The following is a 23,390-nucleotide window of genomic DNA, read 5'->3' on the forward strand; positions in this document are numbered from 1 at the left end:
TAGCTCATGAATTCCTTTAAGAAAATGAATTATAGAAAAATACACACATTGAATTAGAAAACATGGTGACTACAGCAAAACCCAAGAGGAAAGTTAAGTCAGCTAACACCAGCAACCGTTCAGAGATGATTATTATTACATCTGCTACGTGATTTCTCCGTCCTTTTCTGGGCATAATGGGCATGTGTTTTGAGATGTGTAAACAACACAACTTGGGTTCTGGCTTTTTTGCTTAACATAAATAATTACTGTTGTCTTTGGAAACAGTGATCTACTTTATTGAAACTAAATGGTGTCTTCTAAATATGGGCAATCCACACTTTCAAGCTTATGTTAGCACAATTAAATAATATAATGTCTTAAAAATAGCAAATGCATTTTGGAAACATATTTAACTCACTAAAACCACTAGGTGTCAACCAATCCACTATTTCCACTACCCCCAAATGCCACCATCTGTACTTTCCCCAGGCCTCTTGCCTGACTCTACCAGGAAGCCCTAACACAACGGAGGCTGTTTATCACCAGGCGTAGAGTTATGTATTGAACACAGCACAGCCTTGGTCCTGAATCCCACAGGGCTGCCTGGTTACCCTTTTGCTGGAATAGGCTTGAGTTCCACAGTGCGTCTTCCCCCATCCCCGGCACCTCTGCATCCTGGACCAGCCCCAGAGCCCACTTCTGCACTCAAAGCTAGCTTCTATTATGTTAGCTTTCTGTGCTGCGTAACAAATTACCACCAGCTTACAGGCTTAAATTAATACACTTTTTTTTTTCGGTTCGGTCCAGCTTTATTTATGTAACAAAACATTTCTGAACACATACTGTGTGCCAGGCCCTAGGTGAAGAGCTGGAGAAACCCAAGGATCTGTTGCTCTGGGTTCTTGTATGTTCAGTGCCAGGTCTCAGTTCTCTCCACTGGGGCTTTTCCTCTCACCCGACTCCCTGAGAAGTGTGCTTCTCCTCTTGGCTGCTTTCTTTTTTTTTTTTTTTTAATTGAAGTGTAATTCTTTACAATGTTGTGATAATTTCTGATGTACAGCATAGTGATTCAGTTATATATACAGTATGTTATACACATACATATATACATTCTTTTCCATTATATGCTATTACAAGATATTAAATAGAGTTCCCTGTGCTGTACAGTAGGATTTTGTTGTTCATCTATTGTAGGTATAGCAGTGTCTGCAAATCCTGAACTCCCGCTTTCTCGCTCCACCCCCCACCTTTCACCACCAGTAACCATAAGTTTGTTTTCTAAGTCTGTGAGTCCATTTCTGCTTGAATACACATTCTTATATCAGAGTTTCTGTAGCATAGTAGGCTGCACATTGCTGAGTTGTATGGGAAGAAGTTGTTGAGTGGTTTGGGAAGTATTTGCAACCTTATAAGACACTGCTAAACTGTTTTCAAAGTCTTTCAACCCTTTTACTTGCAGCTGAAATGCACGAGCATTCTGCTTGCCCAATAGGTCCACCGCTGATATTTGAAACTCTTACTCATTTTAGCCCTTCTGATCGACTGCAGAAGTATCTCACTCTGGTTTTAGTTCTAGTTTTAATAAGAGTTTCACTGATGACTAAGGATGCTTAGAATCTTTTCATGTGATTATAGATGACTTAGATATTTTGTTTTGTCAAATGTCTGCTCTAATATCTCACCAACTCATTAACTAGATCATTTTTCTTCTTGTTTTGCATATAGAATTCCTTATGTTCTACATACAAATCCTTTATCAAACATATATATTATAAACATGTACACAGTCTGTGGTTTAGATTTTCATTTTATTAATGGTGTCATTTATTCTTAAGAAACTTTTATCACAAGTTTTTAATGGTAATAAAGTTTCTTTTTTCATTTTTTAATGATCCATCCTTTTTCTTTAATTGAAGTATAGTCGGTTTACAATGCCATGTTAATTTCTGGTGTCCAGCGTAGTGAAGTAAAACATAAAAAGGATAGATCATTATGAAGTAAAGGTAAAGGCTCATTTATCCATGTGGATATCCAGTAATCTCAGCACTGGTTGTTGAAAATGATCATTTCTCTATTGAACTATCATGGCATGTTTTTTGGAAATTAAATGACCAGATATGCTTGATTCCATTCTGGGACCCTATTATTGTAATATTTCACTGCCTTGATTACTCAAAAAAATTTAGAATAAAATGAATATATGAATTTAAGTAAGGTAAAACAATATTTAATTTTGTTTGCTACTCAGCAGGCTATAAGTTTAATGAATAAACATGATCTTCTACCATCTATTATACAATGAGTAACAAATGATTCATTACAAGCCACAGGAAGCCGAAACATTTTTCAAAACCATCTCTGGAGTATGAGTTTCCTGATCACAATTCTGGGGGATCGTCTCAGTCCAGCATATATCTGATGAGCTGGGAATCAGTTTTGCTTTGGAAACACCCACATACAATTACACTATATATGGTAAAGCATTTTAAAATAATTTACAAATATTTCAAAAGACAGTCAAATAATTTTGTTTCCAGTTGGTTTGACATGTGCTTTACAACTATTCCACTGAAAATTGATGTATGCTACAATCAATAATCAATAATTGATAAAATGTTGTGCTGTCATAGATAAACTAAAAGCCTCTTGATTAAAAGATTTGAATTATCTGTCCCACTATGAGAGTTGAACAATCTGTAGCATAGTAAATCACTTTTTTCAGAAGTAAAATAATTAATCTAACAATATTATCTTGAGTGACAAAGCAATTTTGTGAAAACTAATTTTCTAAAAGTGTTTTTTACGTCTTTGTTCCTAAGGCTGTAGATCAAGGGGTTCAGCATGGGGATCACCACTGTGTAAAACACAGAAGCCACTTTAACTGTGAGCCAAGAAGATTTAGGATTAGGGATACAGTAAAGAAAAAGGATGGTCCCATGGAAGATGGCGATGGCTGTCAGGTGGGAGGCACAGGTGGAGAAGGCTTTCTGGCGTCCACTTGCAGAAGGCATCCTCATAACAGTGATAAAAATGAGTATATAGGACGTCAGAATAATCATCAGACTGCTTGCCTCATTGAATACGGCAATAATAAAACATAGCATCTGACTGATATAGGGGTCTGAGCAGGAGACAGAAGCAATCACAGAGTGGTCACAGATAAAGTTATTTATGATACTAGACTCACAATAGGATAACGCAAGAAGAAAATACGTAAGTGTCAGGGAACACACTATGCCCCATGAGTAAGACCCAGCCACCAGCAGAGCACAAAGACTCCGAGACATAGCCGTGGTGTAGAGCAACGGGCTACAGACTGCCACAAAACGGTCATAGGCCATCGCTGCTAACATGAACGTTTCTGTTACTCCAAATATGCAAGCAAAACAAAATTGCATAATGCAGGCAGAGACAGAGATGGTTCTGTCTTCCACAATCAAGTTCTCCAACAATTTAGGTGTTACTACGGTGGAGTAACAGAAATCTACAAAGGACAAGTGACTGAGGAAAAAGTACATGATCGTGTGGAGATTGGAGCTGATCTTGATGATTAGAATCATGCCCAGGTTCCCCACCACGGTGACTGTGTAGACAGACAAGAAAACCAGGAAGAGCAGAACCCGGAGTTCCGGATATTCTGAAAAACCCAGGAGAATAAACGTGGGTATGATACTCTGATTTCCTTCTGATAACATCATGATTCCTGTTCAATAAAGAACCAAAAAGTATTCCTTAAAAACTAGAGCTAAACAGACAGGAGAAACAGAGAAGAAAGAAGCTTCCTATGTTGTTGTGAAGTTGGTGGAGAACAGTGATTCTGCACGCACGGTCCTCAACCAGCCGCAGCAGAAGCATCTGAACGTTTGTGAGGAATGCAAACTCTCTAGCCCCATCACTGACCTCTGGAATCAGAAACTCTGGAACGGAGTCCACAATTTGTGATTTACCAGCCCCCAGGTGACTTTGATGCATGCTAACTATGAGAACCACTATTTAAAATTCAGTCCTTGTTATATTTTTAAATAGAGCTGAAATATAAATTTAGAGCACAAAAGAAACTGTAAAACACAAAGTAAGAAAGGTAAAACAGAAGCAGAGAGCACCTTGTTACGGTTCGAATAATTGTACTAAGGGTCAGGGAGATTGCTTGGCTTTGCAAATGGTGCCACACAAGTCTTGGTACTAATTGTTTTTATGTTTTTGATGTTTTGTAGGAATAAAGAAACATCCATAGACTGTGTAAGTTGGAATACATCTTAAATTGTATCTAGTCTATGCCTTCCATCTAATGCCTGAGAATTCATTACAGAATCTTATCCATGAAATAATAATGTAGCTTCCATCAAAACCTTCTTTTATGGTACCCTGCCTCCTGGGATAATTTTGTAGGTCTTTTATTCACATTTTGTTTAACATCTATCATTTTATTACTTACATGTAATTAATTAAAGTACATTAATTATTCATGTGGTTTCTGGTCATCCATTCTGACATGTATTTTTAAATTATAAATATATAAATATATCATATAAATTATAGATACATACATATGTTGAGAAACAGAACAGATGCATATTATATTCACCAACAATAATTTCATGTATGTTCTAAGATACAATGAGAATTACACATTTTCCTGACCAATAAGAAGTTAACCTTCTGTTGTTATGAGGCAGAGGGGAAGTGAGAACAGTAAGCCCATGAAATGAGTGACCCCAAGGCACACACACAGAGCTGCAGCAAAGGTAGATGGATGCACTGCTTCGTCTTCTGAGCTTCGTCTGGATCACGTGTCAGACTCCAGACTCAGCTCCATGAACGCCCTCTTAACACGCAGCGCAAACAACCCCCGACCTAAAGCCTGTGTCATCAGCCTAGTCTTTCCAGTAGTAGGTGGGCCTGGGCAGATACACTGCAAATCTCCATCACCGCTCAGGCTGCTTTAATAAAGGAGTCCCCTCCAACATTTGAAAATATTATCAAAACCTCGGTATATCAGGGAGATTGGTACTACTCTTCTGGTTTACTGGCACAATTTTTACAATAACAAAAGATACTCAGATAACGACGTGGAATTCAACCCTAGCAAGGTCAAATGCTTTTGGTGACAATCAGTGAATTAGGATTTGACTTGTACTCAACTTGGCCTATGGGATTCAAAATCAACAGATATCCTATAAATCTTTTGCAACTTCTCTGTTGCTCACGGCTGCCAGTTTCTATAATACAAAATTTAATTATCAAAGACAGTTGATGCCCATTTAGTGAAAATTAAAATGTCTCTGAGCATAAGAAAGGGGCCATCTGTAATTTTTCAGATAATCTGTATGAGCTGGAGCTCCATCGTTTCCTTCTAAATTGAAAGATACCAAAAGAAATGTGAACTGACCTGGAACCAAGAGTTCTTGGTTACTTTACCGAGGATTTTTTTTTATGATTAATAAACCTCAGGTACTTTTCTTCTCCGTAGTCACATATTCTTTAAGATAGCCACAGGTTTGGGGCTTGTAATAAAAATAGCAGTAAATTTCAGTGAGTATGCCGGTAAACTGGCATTCTATTTCCAGGACATGAATGTCAAGGAATACAAAGAAAATACTGAAATTGACTTCACAGTCTAAACTGCCAAACTTTGAGCTTTATATTTGTCTCCATGACTATAAAGACATAAACTACAGAGAATTGTAATTGGAGTATTACTCAGTGGACCGCAAACCATATAATTAGTTGAAACACTGTCTCTTGTGTCATTTGGTAGACGCATTTTCTTCTAAATCATTAGAGATAACTACACCATCACATCTACTCCATTGATTACCTTAAGATCTTGAATTATTGAAATAATACATATTCATTGATGTAAACGTGAACTATAGAATTTGAAATAAGGAAAAAAGATCCATCTAAAAATAATTGTTAATTACTCAACTGTATTACAAATCTCACACTCCAGTTTATAGAGTAGAGAAACTTGGACAACACTGCCTTAAGCAAAAGATAAAGGTGACCATCACCAGTGCTGCAATGTGGATATCATTTACCTTGATATGATCTGATGAGGAAAATTCACCTCTGTGGTATTACTACCCCAAAACCCATAATCCTGGGTTAATATCAAAAAATCACTAGGCAAACCCATACTTGGAAGCACTCTGCAGGACACCTCACCAGTGCTCCTTCAAATTGTCAATGTCAAGAAAAACAAGAAGAGAGTAAACAAGTGTTACAGACCTGAGGATATTGGGGAGACATGATATGGTACCCTGGCTTGGATCCCAGAGGAGAAAGACGACACTAGTGGAAAAAAAAATGATGGAATCCAAATGAAATGTACATTTTAGTGATCATAATGGATCATTATTTTTAATTTTATTTGACTGTGGTAAGAACACTTAACATGAGATCTACTCTCAAGATATGTTTTAAGTGCACAGTATTTGTCCTTCTCTGACTGGCCTATTTCACTAAGCATAATGTCTTCAAGTCTCATCCATGTGGCCACACATTGCAGAATTTCCACATTTTTTGAGACTAAATTGTACTCCATTGTTTATATGTGCTACATTTTCTTCATCCACGTATCTCTCCATAGACATTTAGGTTGTTTCCACATCTATTGTGAACAGTTCTGCAGGGAACGTGAGTATGCCAACATTTCCTTGAAATCTTCATTTCAATTCTTGTGGATAATGATCCAGAAGCAGGATTACTGGTCGCATATAATTCAATTTTTAATTTTGCCGAGAATCTCCATACTGTTTTCCACGGCAGCTGAACCATTCTGCATTCCTACCAACAGGGTACAAGAATTCCACTTTCTCCATAGCCATATTCTTGCCAACACTTGCTTTTTGTATTTTTTGGTAATAGCTACCCTGATAGATGTGACATGAGATCTCAGTATAGTTTGGATTTGCATTTCCCTGATGATTAGTGACATTGAACATTTTTTTGACATATACCGATTGGCTATTTGTATATCTTCTTAGACAAAATGTCTAAATCAGCTCCTTAGCTAAACATTTAATTGGGCTTTTAATCTTGTTTTTACTATTGAGTTACATGAGTTCTTTATTTATGTATTGGAGATTAATTCTTTATTGAATATATGGTGTGCAAATATTTTCTCCCATTTTGTTGTCTTTTCATCCTGTTATTGTTTCCTCAGCTGTGTCGATGCTTTTGATGAATGAATGATGGTAATTGTGTGAGATGTTAATGTGGATAATTGAGTGAGGTGTGATGGAAACTCTCTGAAACATCTTTGCAACTTATTTTCTAAGATAAAATTATTACAAATGTTGCAATTATGTTTAAATGCCATCATTCACATGAACAGTCCCATTTTGTTGTGTCTCCATCCCACAGCCAGATCTGCTCATGCCGGCGCACCGTGGTCTCTGGACTGAAATAGTGCAAATGGAGTAAGTAGCCTCTCAACAGCCACGTCTGACCCCACTTTGAATCATTCTGCTGCTCCGCCTGCCAGGCTTTTCTTTTCAGTGTCTCTGGCTGGGAGTGTGCTGGGACTGGGGTTGAGGGGGTGGTTGGGAGTGGTAACCCACATTTTTTAACTCATTACTAACTAGGTAAGAACTCATCTAGCGAACTCACACTTACATACTGTTTCCTAATAATACACAGGTTTCACAAAGAAGTAAACAAGACACAAAAATCTAATTCCCTAGGCCAGAAAATTGTTATGTAGAAAAGTCAGGCTTCAAAGACTCAGGAAGAATTTGAGATCATAATTTTTAGCCTCTGACTTAATTTGTGAGGAAAAAAAAGAAAAAGAAAAGCCACTCTCAAAAACTTTTCTTGTACAGAAAATAAATTTTCAATTGAAAAATTTCACGTGCAACTGAAAATTTTCTTATTTTTCAGTGAATTTGAATACTAAGCAAAAATTTTCCCTGAATTGAATAGTAGGACACTCTTACCATTTTGTTTTAAAAGTCAAGTATAATTTCAATGACAAAAATTAACAAGGGCAGTACAATAAATTATTGCAGAACGATTTTTCTTATTAACAGAATTTTAGGTTATAAATAAAATGTGGCATATTAAACTAATAAATTAATAGAAAGGATACTCTATTATATAACATTGATGGTAGTTTTCTCAGGAAAAACCCACTTTGCTTAATATTAGAAAATTTTTAAATGTAAGTTGTCATATTAAAATATTAAAGGACCTAAAATGAAGAAACCATAGCTTGATGAATTTCAACATCCAGTGACCAAAAAGCAGAACAAAATAAAAACACACAAAAAAAAGAAAATACATGAGGGAACTCTGCTAATCTGGAAACAAATAATCGACAAAAATCCTACTGCAAAAAACACTTAAAATGTGAAAGACTAAATACTTTCCTAGTGAGATTAGCAAGTCAGGGATGCTCACTTTTACCCCAAATTATACTGACATCTCTAGCTTGTTTACCAAAGCAAGGAAAAAAATTATAAGGAGCAATATTGGAAACAACAAGTCGAGAACATATTTAAACAGAGATTATAGGATATAAGTTGAAATCCCAACTGATCTACGAATAAATTATAAAACTATTGAGAGATTTTGGTAGAGTTGCCAGAATGCACTGTATTGTGATCTAAAAACAGCACACATTTTCCAAATGACATTTAAAATAGCATGAAAAATATCACACATTGAGATTAATTTAACAAAATATACACCAGAACTTTACAGAAAAATTGTGATATAGTTTCATTTCAAAAATTAAAGTATATCCAAATAAGCAGAAAAATAATACACTCATGATTTGGAAGACTTGAGGCTGCAAACTTGTAATTTCTTTCCAAATGGATCTCTGGTTCTACTATAATTCTACCCTAAATCCAAACAAGAATGATTCAAAAATTTGCTTTGAAAGGTAAAGATCAAAGACTAAATCAATTAATTTTTAAGAAAAAAAAAATTTTCAGGACTTCTTCTATTGTAATAGATCTGACTATAAATACACAGAAGCATGTAGATAGTCTGTAAACAGACCCATACATATATGGACATCTACTTTATGAAAAATCTGGCACTGTAGAGCAGTGTATAATGGAGTGAATTTTCAATAAATATTGCTGGGACAAATATCCACGCATAAGTTAAAATATAAAATCAATGTATTCTCATGTCATGCCAAAATTTACTTTCAGTCTGATCAGAGAAATAAATTTAAAAATCAATCAAAAAGAAAAAATGCAATCCCATATATAAAATAAGAAGAAATAGAATATAAAACACATAATACTGTATGAATATGGTGACAATTTAGCACATAAGATACAAGAATTTATTCATTATTTTAGGGGAAAAAAATGGAGGAAAAAACCTGAAAAGGCATTTTGCAAAGAAGAAGGAAAAGTCAAAAGACCGATAACTGAATCAAAAGAAATTACATCAGATTAATAATAAAAGGAATTTGAATTATAACCAGAATCAGCAAGTGCTACTCACCCATCAAACTGAAAATATTAAAATGTCTAGTGTGACAATATTAAATGTTGGCAATAATTAAAGGGAAATAATTAGAAAACACATACAATCCAGGGGGAATGTAAATTAGGATATCTACTTTGGAAAATTGTTTGATTAGTATCTAGGAAAAGAAAAGAAACCAGCTCTGTGTGATCCAGAACAGGCATGCACAGAGAAAATTTCACAGAACGAGGACGAGCGTGCCATGCAGCAGATACTAGGGCAGGAATGTTCACAGTAGCGTTTCCATTAAAGACAAAAGGAGTGGGATTGCAGGATCATATGAGGTTCTATTTTTAGTTTTGGGGGGAACCTCCATACAGTATGTAATCGGCTGCACAATTTACATTCCCACCACAGTGCATAAGTGTCCCCATTTCTTCACATCCTCTCCAACATTTGTTATTTGCAGATTTTGCAAAGAGAAGAGGGAGGGGCAATTGAGGGGTATCAGATTAAGAGATACAAAATGCAATGTATGAAATAGATAAGCAACAAGGATGTATTGAATAGTCCAGGAAATGATAGCCATTACCTTTTAGTAACTTTTAGTGAACTATAATCTGTAAAAATTACCTAAAAATATTATAATAGTGTAAATCAACTGTACTTCATTAAAGAAGAGGAAATAACCAAAGCCCATTAGCAATAGTATAAATTAACAAATTAAGGTATATTTATTTTATGAACTACTCTTCACAGTAAAAAATGAACTACTGTTACAGCTAGTCATGTAAATATTCTTTTAAAATAAAATGCTGAACCAGAGAAGCCAGACATTAGGGAAGATATATTCCAATTTTTTATTTATGTGCATTTCAAGAAGAAACAAAGTTAACTTTTCTCATTTTGTAACCTGTTCTCATGAGTTGTAGCTGAAAATGAAAGTTTATGAGTAACACAAACTCCACAAGGGCATTGGGTCCTCATGGGATAGAGAGGAGCAGGGACCAGGAAAGTGCTCATGGAGATGCTGCAAAGGGCTGACAGTGCTGTGTCTGCAATTTCTCAGAGAGACTAACGTACAGGATTATTATTCAGAATGACTTGTCTACCCGCTTGTCATATTCATGATTTGAGAGAGAGGAAGAGAAGGGAAGAGAACAGAAAGGAGGGGAAGCAACCGTGGAAGGGTAGCAATTTCCAGGTTCTGGGGATTAGGACATCTTTAGAGGACCACTGGTTAGCCAGTTACACTCTGAGGGTGAGGCATGAACAGAATTTTCTTTCTTGCCTTTTTTTTTTTTTAAACTTTAGCCTGCAGGTGATTTTTTACAGAACAGTATGATTAAATAAACACAGATGTATACACATGATCTAAATTTCTGAATACATTTTATCCCATTATCGAAGAAAATTTAATAATCCAATGTATAAAGCACATTTAAAAAAATAACTTTCTCTATTCATATAAGGCTACATATGTGTATATATATATATATATACACACACACACATATATATATATATATATATATATATAAAATCAAAATTACATTGCATGAGAAAACAGTTTGGTGTTAATTAACCTTCTGGCTGCCTCCTTCACATCATTATTTCTAAGGCTGTAGATAAGGGGGTTCAGCATGGGGATGACAATTGTGTAAAACACAGTGGCTACTTTGATGAGGAGCCATGAGCTTATGGAGGTGGGCAGACAGTAGAGAAGAAGGATGGTCCCGTGGAAAATGGTGATGGCAGTCAGGTGGGAGGCACAGGTGGAGAAGGCTTTTCGGCATCCACCAGTGGAAGGCATCTTGACAACTGTGACAACTATGAAAACATAGGAGGAGGGGATAATCAGGAGACTACATGCCTCATTGAATGTAGAAATGATGAAACACATCATCTGACTGAAGTAGGGGTCAGAACAGGCTAGAGAGAGGATGGCAGAATATCCACAACCAAAGTGATTTATGGTGTTGGAACCACAGAAGAACAGTCCCAGAAGAGAATATGTGATTGTTAAGGAACACATCCCACCCCACGTGTAGGATGCAGCTACCAGGAGGGCACAGAGCTTACGAGACATAGCCACTGTGTAGAGCAGGGGGTTACAAATAGCCACAAGTCGGTCATAGGCCATCACCGCTAACATGAACATTTCTGTAATCACAAGTGAGCAACCAAAGAAAAATTGCATCATGCAACCCATATAAGAGATAGTCTTTGTGTCCACAACCAAGATCTCTAAGAGTTTGGGTGTAAGTGCCAAAGAGTAACAGAAATCAAGAAAGGAGAGATTGCTGAGAAAAAAGTACATGGGTGTGTGGAGTGTGGGACTGACTCTGATGATCACTATCATGCCCAGGTTCCCCAGCACAGTGACTGTATAGATGGCCGAGAAGACCAAGAAGAGGGGCGCCTGCAGGGGTGGGTGTTCCGAGAAGCCCAAGTGGACGAAGGTGATGCCAGCGCTCTGATTCCCCTCATCCGTCATTATGGTTCCTGCCGGAGAAAATCAGAGAATTCATCCTCAGCAATCAAGTGTGACAGAAAGAGTGGGAGTTTGTTTCTTTTCCAGGCTGGATTCCGGGCTGGAAGGGAGACTCATCCAGGGGGGTGGGGTCTGGGGTTTCCTAGGAAGGCCAGCAGGGTACAGTTGGAGATGGGAGGGTTCACTGAGCGTCTTCGGGTGTGGGGTAACAAGTATGGGTCCTGATGGATGGACTGGGATGAACTGAGTGCCATAGATGGCTCAGAGAATGGCCCTGTTTATAGTTGTTTATAAGACATAACTTGGGTATAGGGTTAAGATTAGAGTTTGGCTTAGTTCTTTTAAAACATTGAAGATAATTCCACATGTAGTAAAAGTCCCCTCTCCACCACCATTTACTTCCAAGACATTATCTGACATACATCTCAAAAATGTTCTCCTAGAAGAAATAAAAGCAAGAATAAACAAATGGGACCTAATTAAACTTACAAGCTTCTGCACAGCAAAGGAAACCATAAGTAAAACAAAAAAGACAACCTACGGAATGGGAGAAAATTTTTGCAAATGAAACCGACAAAGGCTTGATCTCCAGAATATATAAGAAGCTCATATGACTCAATAAGAAAAAAACAAACAACCCAATCCAAAAATGGGCAGAAGACCTAAACAAGCAATTCTCCAAGGAAGACATACAAATGATCAATAGGCACATGAAAAAATGCTCAATATCACTAATTATCAGAGAAATGCAAATCAAAACTGCAATGAGGTATCACCTCACACCAGTCAGAATGGCCATCATTCAAAAACCCACAAGTGACAAATGCTGGAGAGGCTGTGGAGAAAAGGGAACCCTCCTTCGCTGCTGGTGGGAATGCAGTTCAGTGCAGCCACTGTGGAAAACAGTATGGAGATTCCTCATATTTCTAATGCTGTTTTTAATGAATTTACTTTGAATCTGAAAGACATGAGTGCAAAATATCCTAGAATGTAGCATCAGCTACAATTTTAGGAAGTAGGAAGTGGTGCAAATAGGGAATGGGAAGTCGAAAAAGGCTGCAGACACAGAGCAGAAATAGCTTTCTTTCCTGATTTCTCTGTAATGTTTCCTCCTGTCTTAGGTATACATTTCCACTCACTTAGGGCAGAATGAAACTATTCTTCCAAACATGCTTCCATCATTATTCCTACACTATCATCCATCTGCTCAGCTGGGGAACAATGATCTTTATTTAGGCTGCCTACACCCACCCTTCAGGACTAACTTTCATCAAATTTCATTTTAAAATCGTGCTCCAATGCTTATACATTTTCAAAATCACCTTCTTACAAATTACCTGAAATCTTGAATTTTACTTTCAAATTTACCTGTCTGGGTTTCTGTCATCTCTAATGTCACTACACTTTCCAGACTGTTTAATTTCTATTCCTTTCATATCAATCACACCAGCAATTTCTATCTTTTGTGCACAAAATACATTCTTGTGTAACATAGTATCTTTATCACATTAACTCTTCCAACTAACATGCCCTCTGCCACCATCAGATTTTAAGCACGACCACATTTTAATATCCAATGCCAGGCTATGCTCTTCCAGATAACTTTGGTGATTCATCCAGACCCCAAAGTTTCTTTACAGCTCTGACTTGCTTCCATCTACGTGGTTTTAAACTCAAAAATTTTATGCAAAATCTGGCATATTTATCTACAGTTTTATACATTTCTTTTAATATTTACCTAAAATATGTTTCAAATTGAGAAAAAATAACATTACTTGAAGGTCTACCAACTTGACTAGAACATTATTAAACTACATAAGCAAGAATCAAAGACAAATGCACACCAAATATCTTAAAGATGTAAGAAATAGAGTTAGTAAACTCTATTATTCTCAGTGGAATTAGATGGATCCCACTGAACTGCAACTACGATTGCATAGATGTTTCTCTGGCAAACATACTTCTGATTTCAGTTTCCCACAGCAGAACTAAAATACGTCATTTAGTTTAAGAACTCACCAGAAGTCAGATACTCTGTATAGACTGATTTCCTGAGGTCTTCTTTGATTTAATAAGATTCTTGAAAATTATTTCACAAAAAATAAAACTTTTCATAAAAATTGTTGTAGCCTGTAATTAGGATATGGGAACATCTTCCAAAATATATTCCAGGAAAGGCATCAAGAAAATTAGATTTTTCTCATTAAAAAAAAAAAAAAAGAATCAGGGACAACACAGACAACCTCTCAAGGGTGAGCCAGACTAATAAGCTGAATTGAGGGATGGTGTTGTGTGTTTACATCCACCCGAGAGACCTTGGGAATCATGCCCCAGAGAGTTTTGATTGGGATATTTGCCATGAGCCAAACGCAAGACAATTTAAAAACACCTGTATTCCTAGCTTAGAATAGAATTTATTTTAAATCATTAAATCATATGGGAAGGTTGGACACGTTTGTCTTCTGACCTTAGAAACATAACAGTAACAATCAGCCGATCATTTGAGTTATTATGTATTCGTTATGGAAAACATGCCTTCCAAAGTGCACAGTGAGAAAAGCACAATCTCTGTCCTGTAAATCAGACGTGCTACAGCTGGTGTTTCACGTTTCATGTCAGGCTTTCCTCTGAGTGTTTTTTTTAATTTGACCTTTTTTTTTTTTTTTTTGTAAATAACACATTTCAGTATCACTTTGAATATAGATCTGATATGATGGCCTTTGAAGTTAACATTTGCATCCCAAATGTTTCCCTTTTTTACTAAAATTCATGTTGAATAGAATATGTGTTTTTCAAGGAGGCAATTGATAGGTTTCCTGAATACTGTGGTGCATTAATGTTCTGTTTCATCATAAGAAACTGCTCCAGATTCAATGACTTAGACAACATCCACGTGTTAGTTCACACGTCTGTGTGTCTGAAGTCAGGCCCAGCACAGCCGGTCCATCTGTGTGAGTTATCAAAAGGCTGAAACCAAGGTGTCATCAGCGTTTTCATCTCGAGTTTGGTTCTCTTCCCAGTTCTTTCATGTTGCTGGCAGAATTCAGTTTCTTGAAGTTGTAGGAGTAGAATCTTGCTTCCTGATATCTATCTTGGGATTATTCTTCCCTAGACGCCACTCTTAGGTCTCAGCTATGTTTTCTCCTCTCAGATCCCTCTCACACTTCAAATCCCTCCTTCAAGTTTCTCTTAAACTTCACATGTCTCTTCCAAGAAGGACCCAGCACTTTTCAACAAGTCACCTGATTATGCCAGACCCACCAATGAAGATAATTTTCCTTTCTTAAGGTCAACTGATTTAAAACCTAATTATATTTGCAAAATTCCTTCACCCAAGCACCCAGGTATATATTTAATTGAAAGGCTAGCTGAAGATATCTGTGCACCAGATGGTGAGGGCTCTTGAGAGCTGGCTGAGGGTTGTACTCATCACTTGTAAGATCAACATTTTTGTCCTCTCTGTATTTATACCTCAGCCTCCTTGAAAGAGCACCTACTCACAAAAACGTTATATTTCAGAGAAGAAACTTGATGATCTAAGATACTATCTTAAGAAGCTAAAAAAGCAAACACAGTTTCACCTCTAACTTGGAGGAAGATAAGAGTGATAATCAAAATAATAGAAAATGGACAGTGAAATAGACATAATGAACTGAGTAAATCCAAATGTTAGATCTTTAAAATGATACATGAAATTGATTACCACCTAGATAACCTGATTAAAATAAGGGATCAAAACACAATTGCTTCTATCAAGTGAAAATAGGAAACTTCATTACAGATGCTCTCAATATAAAAAGATAATTAGTATTATAAACAATATTATTCCAATAAATTTGACAAGTTAAATGAAATAGAAAAATTCCTTGAACTATACAAATATGGACCTTACAGAAGCTGACATATAAAATACAAATAGCCCCTAACTTCTTATGAATTTGAATTTTTAATTAAAAATTTTCCCACAGAGAGAACCCCTGGACCATATGGTTTAAATGGTAAATTCTGTCAAACATTTAAGTAATAAATAACACAAAGAGTTACAAAAACATTTGAATAAACAGAGCAATAAGGAATATCCACAGCATCTTTTTCCTGAGCTTATTATAATTCAAATTCTACAACTGGAAAAAGATGTTATAAGAAAAAATATAGATCAAGATGTCTAATGTACTTAGTCACAGCAATATTAGTGAAATACTAGAAAATAAAATACTACAATATATAGATAGTAAAATGTATCATGACTCAGGGGGAGAAAAAAGATAATCTTCATATAAGCAAACAAGAAATAGAAGAAAGTTCCTTGAACTTGATAAGGGTCATCCACAAAATAACTTAGCTAACATAATGTTAAAAAGCCCACAAAAATGCTAAATAAAATAAAATAATTTTGGATTATTTTCACCTAAATCTGAGAATTACAACCATCAAAACAAAACAAAATGAAACAAAACAAAAAGAAAAGAAGAAGAAAGAATTCTGCTCTTATCACTTTTATACAATATTATATTTTAGATCTTAGTCGAATAAAGAAAGAAAAGTCAAATTATCGAAAAGCAAAAAGTAAAACTATTTGTCTACAGCATGATTCTGCATATAGAAAATTCTAGGGAATCTCCAACAAAAATACCATGAAATAATAACTAAATATAGTAATGTTGCATGAATGAGTGTATACACGAATATCAGTTATATCATCATAGTCTAATAATGAAGCTATGAGTAACTTTTTTGGGGGGTTAAGATGATAAATTTTATGTTATGTGTTTTTTTTAACCACAATTAAAACAAACTATAAGAAGAAACCAAATGTAACAAATTAAATAAAAACAAGATCACCAGATAAATTCAAATAAAAACATTAGTTTAAAAGTGGTAACATTTTGCTGAAACTAAGTAACCAATGTTGGATTTAGTTACAATTTAAACATGTAATTATAAAAGCATAATAAGATGCTTTTATGCATTTTATGTTGCAATTGTTGACCTAAATATTTGATTTTGAGCGTGATGGACAGTCCTTTGATTCACAATCATTATCATTACTATAATTTTTCCTCTCATCAGGTTTCTCATTTGAAACCATCAGTTGATTATTTTAATTGGTCTAACTCATTTAAAAATGGTTTTCTCCAAAATATAACATTGATAATTATTTTTTTCAAAATCTCCTAACAAAAGTTCTTCACGGAGAATATCTGCAGTCTGGTATGTCATACAAATGCCCACAACACACACAAATACATCTGCCAATAATCTGAATAAGGGGACTGCTTCGCCGAGCTGCTTTTGAGTCCAGCCTGTGATACCAAGAGCCCTGTAATGACCCAACTGTCTCTCCCCTTTCCTCTACTTGAACTACCGTAAGCTTCATTTATACTGGCGCCATGATTCATTCAGCCTTCACTTTGCATGAACGCATCATCTCTGTAGTAAGTCATCCAGCCTGATTCTTTCCTTTTTAAACACCTTTAACTGTACATTTGAAACGTGTGTAGTTTACTGTGCAGGAACCATAAGTAATTTTTTAAAAGTGACATTTGCTAGCTTTGTTCATGCAAGTGTAAGTATTGTCTACAAACTATTGGCAGCTGAGTCACAATCCCTGAATACCTTAACTAAGATCTCCCTGATATCATTAAAGAGAGAGAAAGAGTGGGTATTTTAACTATGTCAAAATCAATACGTAATATCCCTTTGTTGCCTCTCCTTCCTTCAGAAACGCAATCAATAACAGTGGTGATAATGAGAAATAAATCAAATAACAAAGTCACATGGATAAAGCAGTGGTAAACTAAAAACCAGCCAACATGAAGTTACCATAATTTCAGAAACGTGTAAAGAGTATGAGGAGTGTAGACAAATGAAGCAGAGAAGGCATAGCTTCAGCCAAGAATGCTCTAAAGCCCAGATCTAAAGAAGTGACATGAATCTGAGGGCACTTGAAAGTGTCAGGACTCAGAGGCATGCGGTAAATGAACAAAATAAATCCCAAAGTTGGTATGAAAATGAAAAGGGCCAAGAATAACCAGGATCCACTCACAGGGAAGAAAAAGACGACAGAAGTTGCTATGATGGATATCATGGTTTATTTCAAAGCTGTAATAAGTAAGAATATATGGGAATGGCAAATACTTCAAAGGGAATGTATAATAAAGACTTAAGGAACTCAGTGAGGGTGATCAATGATTGAGTCCAGTCATTTACCGTGTCCTTGCATTCATAAGGTTTTTCGTATTTCATTACTGATGCAGCGCATTTCTTCACCTCTGGATTGTGAGTCCAACCCTGACGTGTTCAATGGTTTGTCAGCAGAAAAGAAAGACGCAGCATTTCTTAGCTTAGGCTTTAAGTGAACTTGAATGTTTTCTCTTGGTCTATTGTTTTTCTGGCATTTCCATAAGATAGAGAGCCAACTAGTCTAACGATGATGACAGACACTTGGAGCACTCTGGTGTGAAGCCAAACATTTTTAGTGTCATAGAAACACAGCCACCTCAGGTGACCTCCAGATCTTTGAAAATAAAAACTAATTGTACTCTTAAGCCATTGATTGTTGGATTTTTTTTCAAGAGCCACTGTGCAGTAGCTCACTTTATACTGATAAACTCACATGTGGACCCTCTATGACAAGACTGACAGTGCAGAGTAACATGGAGAGAATGCACTGTTTCCAGTAAACAGCATGTGACGGTGATATACTCAAACGGGTAAGAATGAAGCAGCAACGTGGGCGTTGGTGACTGCAGCTTAGATGTGCTATCCTGGTGAGGTATGGAGCTCAGGTTCCCACGTGCTCTCATTTCTCAGGCTGAAGGAACACACACTATTTGTGGTGTGCCTTTCTAGGAGTTGCATAAACTCAAGGAGAAAAGATTCAAATCTTGAAGGGCACTGAGAGCGCCTTCTAGGATGTAACTTACAGCACATTCACTCATTTTTCATTGTCCCAAGAAATTCGTATGAGAATTATTCTCTCTCTGCCTACAGAGAAGCACGGCAGATATGAAGAGAGACCAAATAATGTTGAACAAATAAAACAACTTACTGTAGACCCAAACCACACCCTCTACAATAGTGAACTTTAGGGTGACCCATAGACACAATATAAAAAGCAACAAACAGTCTTGAATATAACATAGACAAATGTACTGCAGACCTTAAAGGTAGATAAATATAATCTTAAACATTAGATAAATTACACATTTGACTAAATTAAAATTCAAACTTGCTCTTTATAAAAGGACATTAAGTGGGTGAAAAGCAAATCCAAATTGCAAAAAAATATTTCCAAGGTACAAAATTGATAAAGAGATTATGTTCATAATATAAACAAAATTTTTAAATAAATAAAAATAAAGACAAATAATTTTAAAGAATATTGCTAAAATGTCATACAAAGTCTTTTTAAAGATGAAAAAAATTCCACAGGTGTATTAAAATGTGTCCAACCTCAATGGTCACACTTATTACAATTAAAAGTACAAATTAAACATTCTATATCAAGTAAATGAGCAAAAATCATATAGTCTGATAATACTGAAAACTGCTGAAGAAATGGGTCATAACTTTAGAATTTTCAAACATTGCACTTAGGGAGCCTACATTGATACAATCACTTTGACAAATTGAGAACTAAATAAATGTATAATATTTCTAGGTATAAATTCATTCTAATGAGTATGTATGTGCAGCTTAGTAGATGTGAATGGCATTGACTGACATGGAGAAAACCGGTAAGTTGAAAAAGTTTACTGAGAATGGATGATTAAAAATTACATTTTATATTAATCTTGGTCTTTGTATCACTGAGTAATTGATGTGTCTCCTTAGAAATAAATTTAACTTCTTCTTCGTATTCAGTATTATTGTCAACACCTATTACTGAACTATATTACACTGATACTCAAACAATGAGATGCATGTAGAAACTAGCTAACACTTTCATCATCCCACCCACAGATAATTATAAGGCATCCTGACCACTGAAAAACACGGGAAGTGCAATCTTTAATTTATTTAAAACATAATAATATATTTACCTAAAATAAAGGTGAACTAGTGTCACAAATACATATGATAAATTTTTGGACATAATCTGAATGTAAGCAAATATATTTATTTGAATTCTATTGAGTGAGAGAGCAGTTTGATATTTCTGAAGCTCCTGACTGTGTCTTTCACATCTTTGTTCCTAAGACTATAGATAAGTGGGTTCAGCATGGGGATCAAGACAGTAAAAAACACAGTGGCCACTCTGACCAGGAGCCATGAGCTTGTGGAGTTGGGCACACAGTAGAGAAGAAGGATGGTCCCGTGGAAAATGGTGATGGCAGTCAGGTGGGAGGCACAGGTGGAGAAGGCTTTTCGGCATCCACCAGTGGAAGGCATCTTGATGATTGTGACAACTATGAAAACATAGGAGGAGAGGATAATCAGGAGACTACTTGCCTCATTGAATGTAGAAATGATGAAACACATCATCTGACTGAAGTAGGGGTCAGAACAGGCTAGAGAGAGGATGGCAGAATACTCACAACCAAAGTGATTTATGGTGTTGGAACCACAGAAGGACAGTCCCAGAAGAGAATATGTGATTGTCAAGGAACATATCCCACCCCACGTGTAGGATGCAGCTACCAGGAGGGCACAGAGCTTATGAGACATAGTGACTGTGTAGAGCAGGGGCTTACAAACAGCCACAAGTCGGTCATAGGCCATCACCGCTAACATGAACATTTCTGTAATCACAAATGCACAAACAAAGAAAAACTGTGCCATGCATGCTTTGAAAGAGATAGCTCTGTCGTCCACAACCAAGATCTCTAGGAGTTTGGGTGTGAATACACTGGAATAACAAATGTCCAAAATGGACAAATGGCTGAGGAAAAAGTACATGGGTGTGTGGAGGTTGGGATTGATCCTTATGACCACAATTATGCCCAGGTTCCCCAGCAGAGTGACCGTGTAGATGGTCAAGAGTGCTAGGAAGAGGGGCACCTGGAGGGGTGGGTATTCTGAGAAGCCCAAGAGGATGAAGGTGGTCACAGAGCTCTGATTTCCCTCATTCAGCACCATGGCTCTGGATTTTTTAAGTAAGTAAGTAAGTAAGTAAGTAAGTAAGTAAGTAAGTAAGTAAGTAAGTAAGTAAGTAAATGAATAGATGAATAAATGAATAAATGAATGAAAAGGATTGATATTGAGCAGCAGAACATGAGAAGGTAGAGTAAGAGGAACTCAGGACAGCTCAACCTAAACTAATGAAGGCAACATGGTCATCGTGTACCCACAAGGGTTCTGAAAGCTTCCATTTAAAGTCTTACATGACAACTTAACTGAATTTGATTATGGGCAATTCACTTTATCCCTCCAGAACTTTAGTTTCCTCATCTGGAAAAGAAGAAGAAAATAGTAATTATGAATAGCATTATTTTATATAAATGATTTCTAAATGTAGGTGATACTTAGAGCATTGAATAGCCCCATGATAAAACAAAGGAGACACAGTGAAATCAAGAAAAAAAAAAATTGAGCTCCATGATCATGGCAGAAGTGACCTTAGGAAGAGTCAACACTTTTAATACATAAGGAAGAACATGTTTAGTAAATTTCTTTGGAGAAAGAAGTATTCTCCATTCACAAGTCTGTATTGGTAGATTGAATGTTTAGCTGTTCTAAGTATATCCCATTATTAAGGACTCATAGAACATCTACTTAACAGGATCTACAAGTGGTCTCCTCAAAAACTCCACTAGTAACTAAGTTCTCTCTCCCACCAAATGGTCATTTATAAGGCTCAAAATTAGGAAGCATATTCCTAAATTAAATTAATTTAATTAATGCTCATTCAGCCTTGGTCCCTTATTACATATGTAGCTTTAGCAAACTGTTAATTTTATGAACCTCAATTTTATCATCTATGAAATGCTAACAACAGGACTATCCTTGGTCATTTAATGCTTAGTGCAGAAGTCTCAAATCAGGTGTGCCTTTAAATTATTTGAGAACATGTCCTACACTTAGTTAAAGCTCCCTTCCACCTGAATTTTCTAATGTTGTTTTTTCCAAGAAAATGCCATCAGTTCCAAGTGTTTAAAATGTCTTTCCATGCACATTTGCCATGTGATTTTAAGAAGGGTTTTATATCCTGGATTCCTTTTAAATTTAGATTTTCCCTCAATCTGAGAGTCACGGTTGTCTGCATTTCTAATTTACCTACATGTAGTCTTCATTTTCCCCTGGTTTTCCAAACTCCATCTTGTTCTGTCTGACTTTTTTTGTCATTTCATATCTTTGACTGTGGGAAAGGCAATCAGAGAAAAATTCAAAAGGAGAAATTTTCAACGTGTATCTCCTTCTTTATTTACATTGTTATTAGCTATCTAATCATCCAGACATAAGGTTTCCAACTATCCTATCAACCACAGTCCAACCTATAAGATTAACTTTAATGACTTTCTTAACCTGGTATGTAAAAGTATAAGTACTTTTGAAGGCATTTTAGGCTAAATGAATCAAATTAAAATGTTTCAGCTTAGATTTCTGTAATACTTCTAGGAACTACCTAACCACATCCTGTTGTCAATACAAAACTACTTACCTCATAGAAGTATTATTTTGGGGGGTTGGGTAATTAGGTTTAGTTATTTACTTAATACTTTTTTTTTAATGGAGGTACTGGGGATTGAACCTGGGACCTCCTGCATGCTAAGCATGCGCTCCACTACTGAGTATACCCTCCCCACCCTATTTTAAACCTTTATTGTACAAAACCAAGTCATTCACATCTTCCAATCTTCAACCATTTATCCCACTGAGATCCCACTTTTCCCCCCATTGTGTCACCATTTCACAAATTACTACCTAACTCTTCCAAGAAAACTTTGCTGTTTAAATGTTTCTCTTACTGCACTTTCTTTTCACATATAACATCATTATGTTTACACAATGCCTAGCATATTTTGCTATTTATTATGTGTGTATGTGTTTCTGTGTGTATGCATGCACATTTGAATGTGCATTAGCTTTTTCTCTGAATAATATCACTTTTTTAGGATAAGACTTACACTTACCGTTTCTTCTATTAGCCCCTAATGGGCTTAACATAGCGATCAGAGACATATTTTCAGTTTTAGGACAATGGTCCTCAGATAATAAAAGTAGAAATTAGCCTACTGAACATAAGCCATGAACTAAGTAAATATTGCTGTGACTCGGCTCACACACATTTCCCCTGCCAAGAATTTGCTGGATTCCAAAATCCCTGAGATCAGAATGAAAGATGATCCCAAGCTGAATCAACTCACCAAATGCCATCTTTTCCTGATGTATGTTTATTGATGGCTTCCTTGCTAGGATGAATAAGCTGCATACATACTCTGTCTCAAAATTGAAAATTTTGTTTAAATATTTCCAGTCTTTTAATCAGAAAGTTGATGATTCTTACAAAATGTAATTAGTAAAGATACCAAAAAATGTC

General features: G+C 36.0%; 3 protein-coding genes across 3 annotated transcripts; all 3 read right to left on the reverse strand.

Annotated features, from left to right (window-relative positions):
- Window positions 1-2,729: 2,729 nt before the first annotated feature.
- On the reverse strand, window positions 2,730-3,680 carry LOC105094791 (olfactory receptor 5D13-like). Its single transcript, XM_010986886.1, has one exon. It carries the CDS (start codon window positions 3,678-3,680, stop codon window positions 2,730-2,732), a length of 951 nt encoding a protein of 316 aa, XP_010985188.1.
- A 7,283-nt stretch (window positions 3,681-10,963) lies between these two features.
- On the reverse strand, window positions 10,964-11,927 carry LOC105094792 (olfactory receptor 1165). The gene has a single exon (XM_010986887.3). It carries the CDS (start codon window positions 11,909-11,911, stop codon window positions 10,964-10,966), a length of 948 nt encoding a protein of 315 aa, XP_010985189.3. The 5' UTR covers window positions 11,912-11,927.
- An 8,102-nt stretch (window positions 11,928-20,029) lies between these two features.
- Window positions 20,030-20,998, reverse strand: LOC105094806 (olfactory receptor 1165). Its single transcript, XM_064491879.1, has one exon. It carries the CDS (start codon window positions 20,987-20,989, stop codon window positions 20,030-20,032), a length of 960 nt encoding a protein of 319 aa, XP_064347949.1. The 5' UTR covers window positions 20,990-20,998.
- Between the last annotated feature and the right edge of the window lie 2,392 nt (window positions 20,999-23,390).

The sequence above is a fragment of the Camelus dromedarius genome, chromosome 12 (genome assembly GCF_036321535.1).
Source record: "Camelus dromedarius isolate mCamDro1 chromosome 12, mCamDro1.pat, whole genome shotgun sequence".
NCBI classification, from domain to species: Eukaryota; Metazoa; Chordata; class Mammalia; order Artiodactyla; family Camelidae; genus Camelus; species Camelus dromedarius.

What these genes read in the sequence shown, in the direction of transcription:
- LOC105094792 (XM_010986887.3), bottom strand. Translation starts at nt 11,911, where the DNA reads ATGACGGATGAGGGGAATCAGAGCGCTGGCATCACCTTCGTCCACTTG.
- LOC105094806 (XM_064491879.1), bottom strand. Translation starts at nt 20,989, where the DNA reads ATGGTGCTGAATGAGGGAAATCAGAGCTCTGTGACCACCTTCATCCTC.
- LOC105094791 (XM_010986886.1), bottom strand. Translation starts at nt 3,680, where the DNA reads ATGATGTTATCAGAAGGAAATCAGAGTATCATACCCACGTTTATTCTC.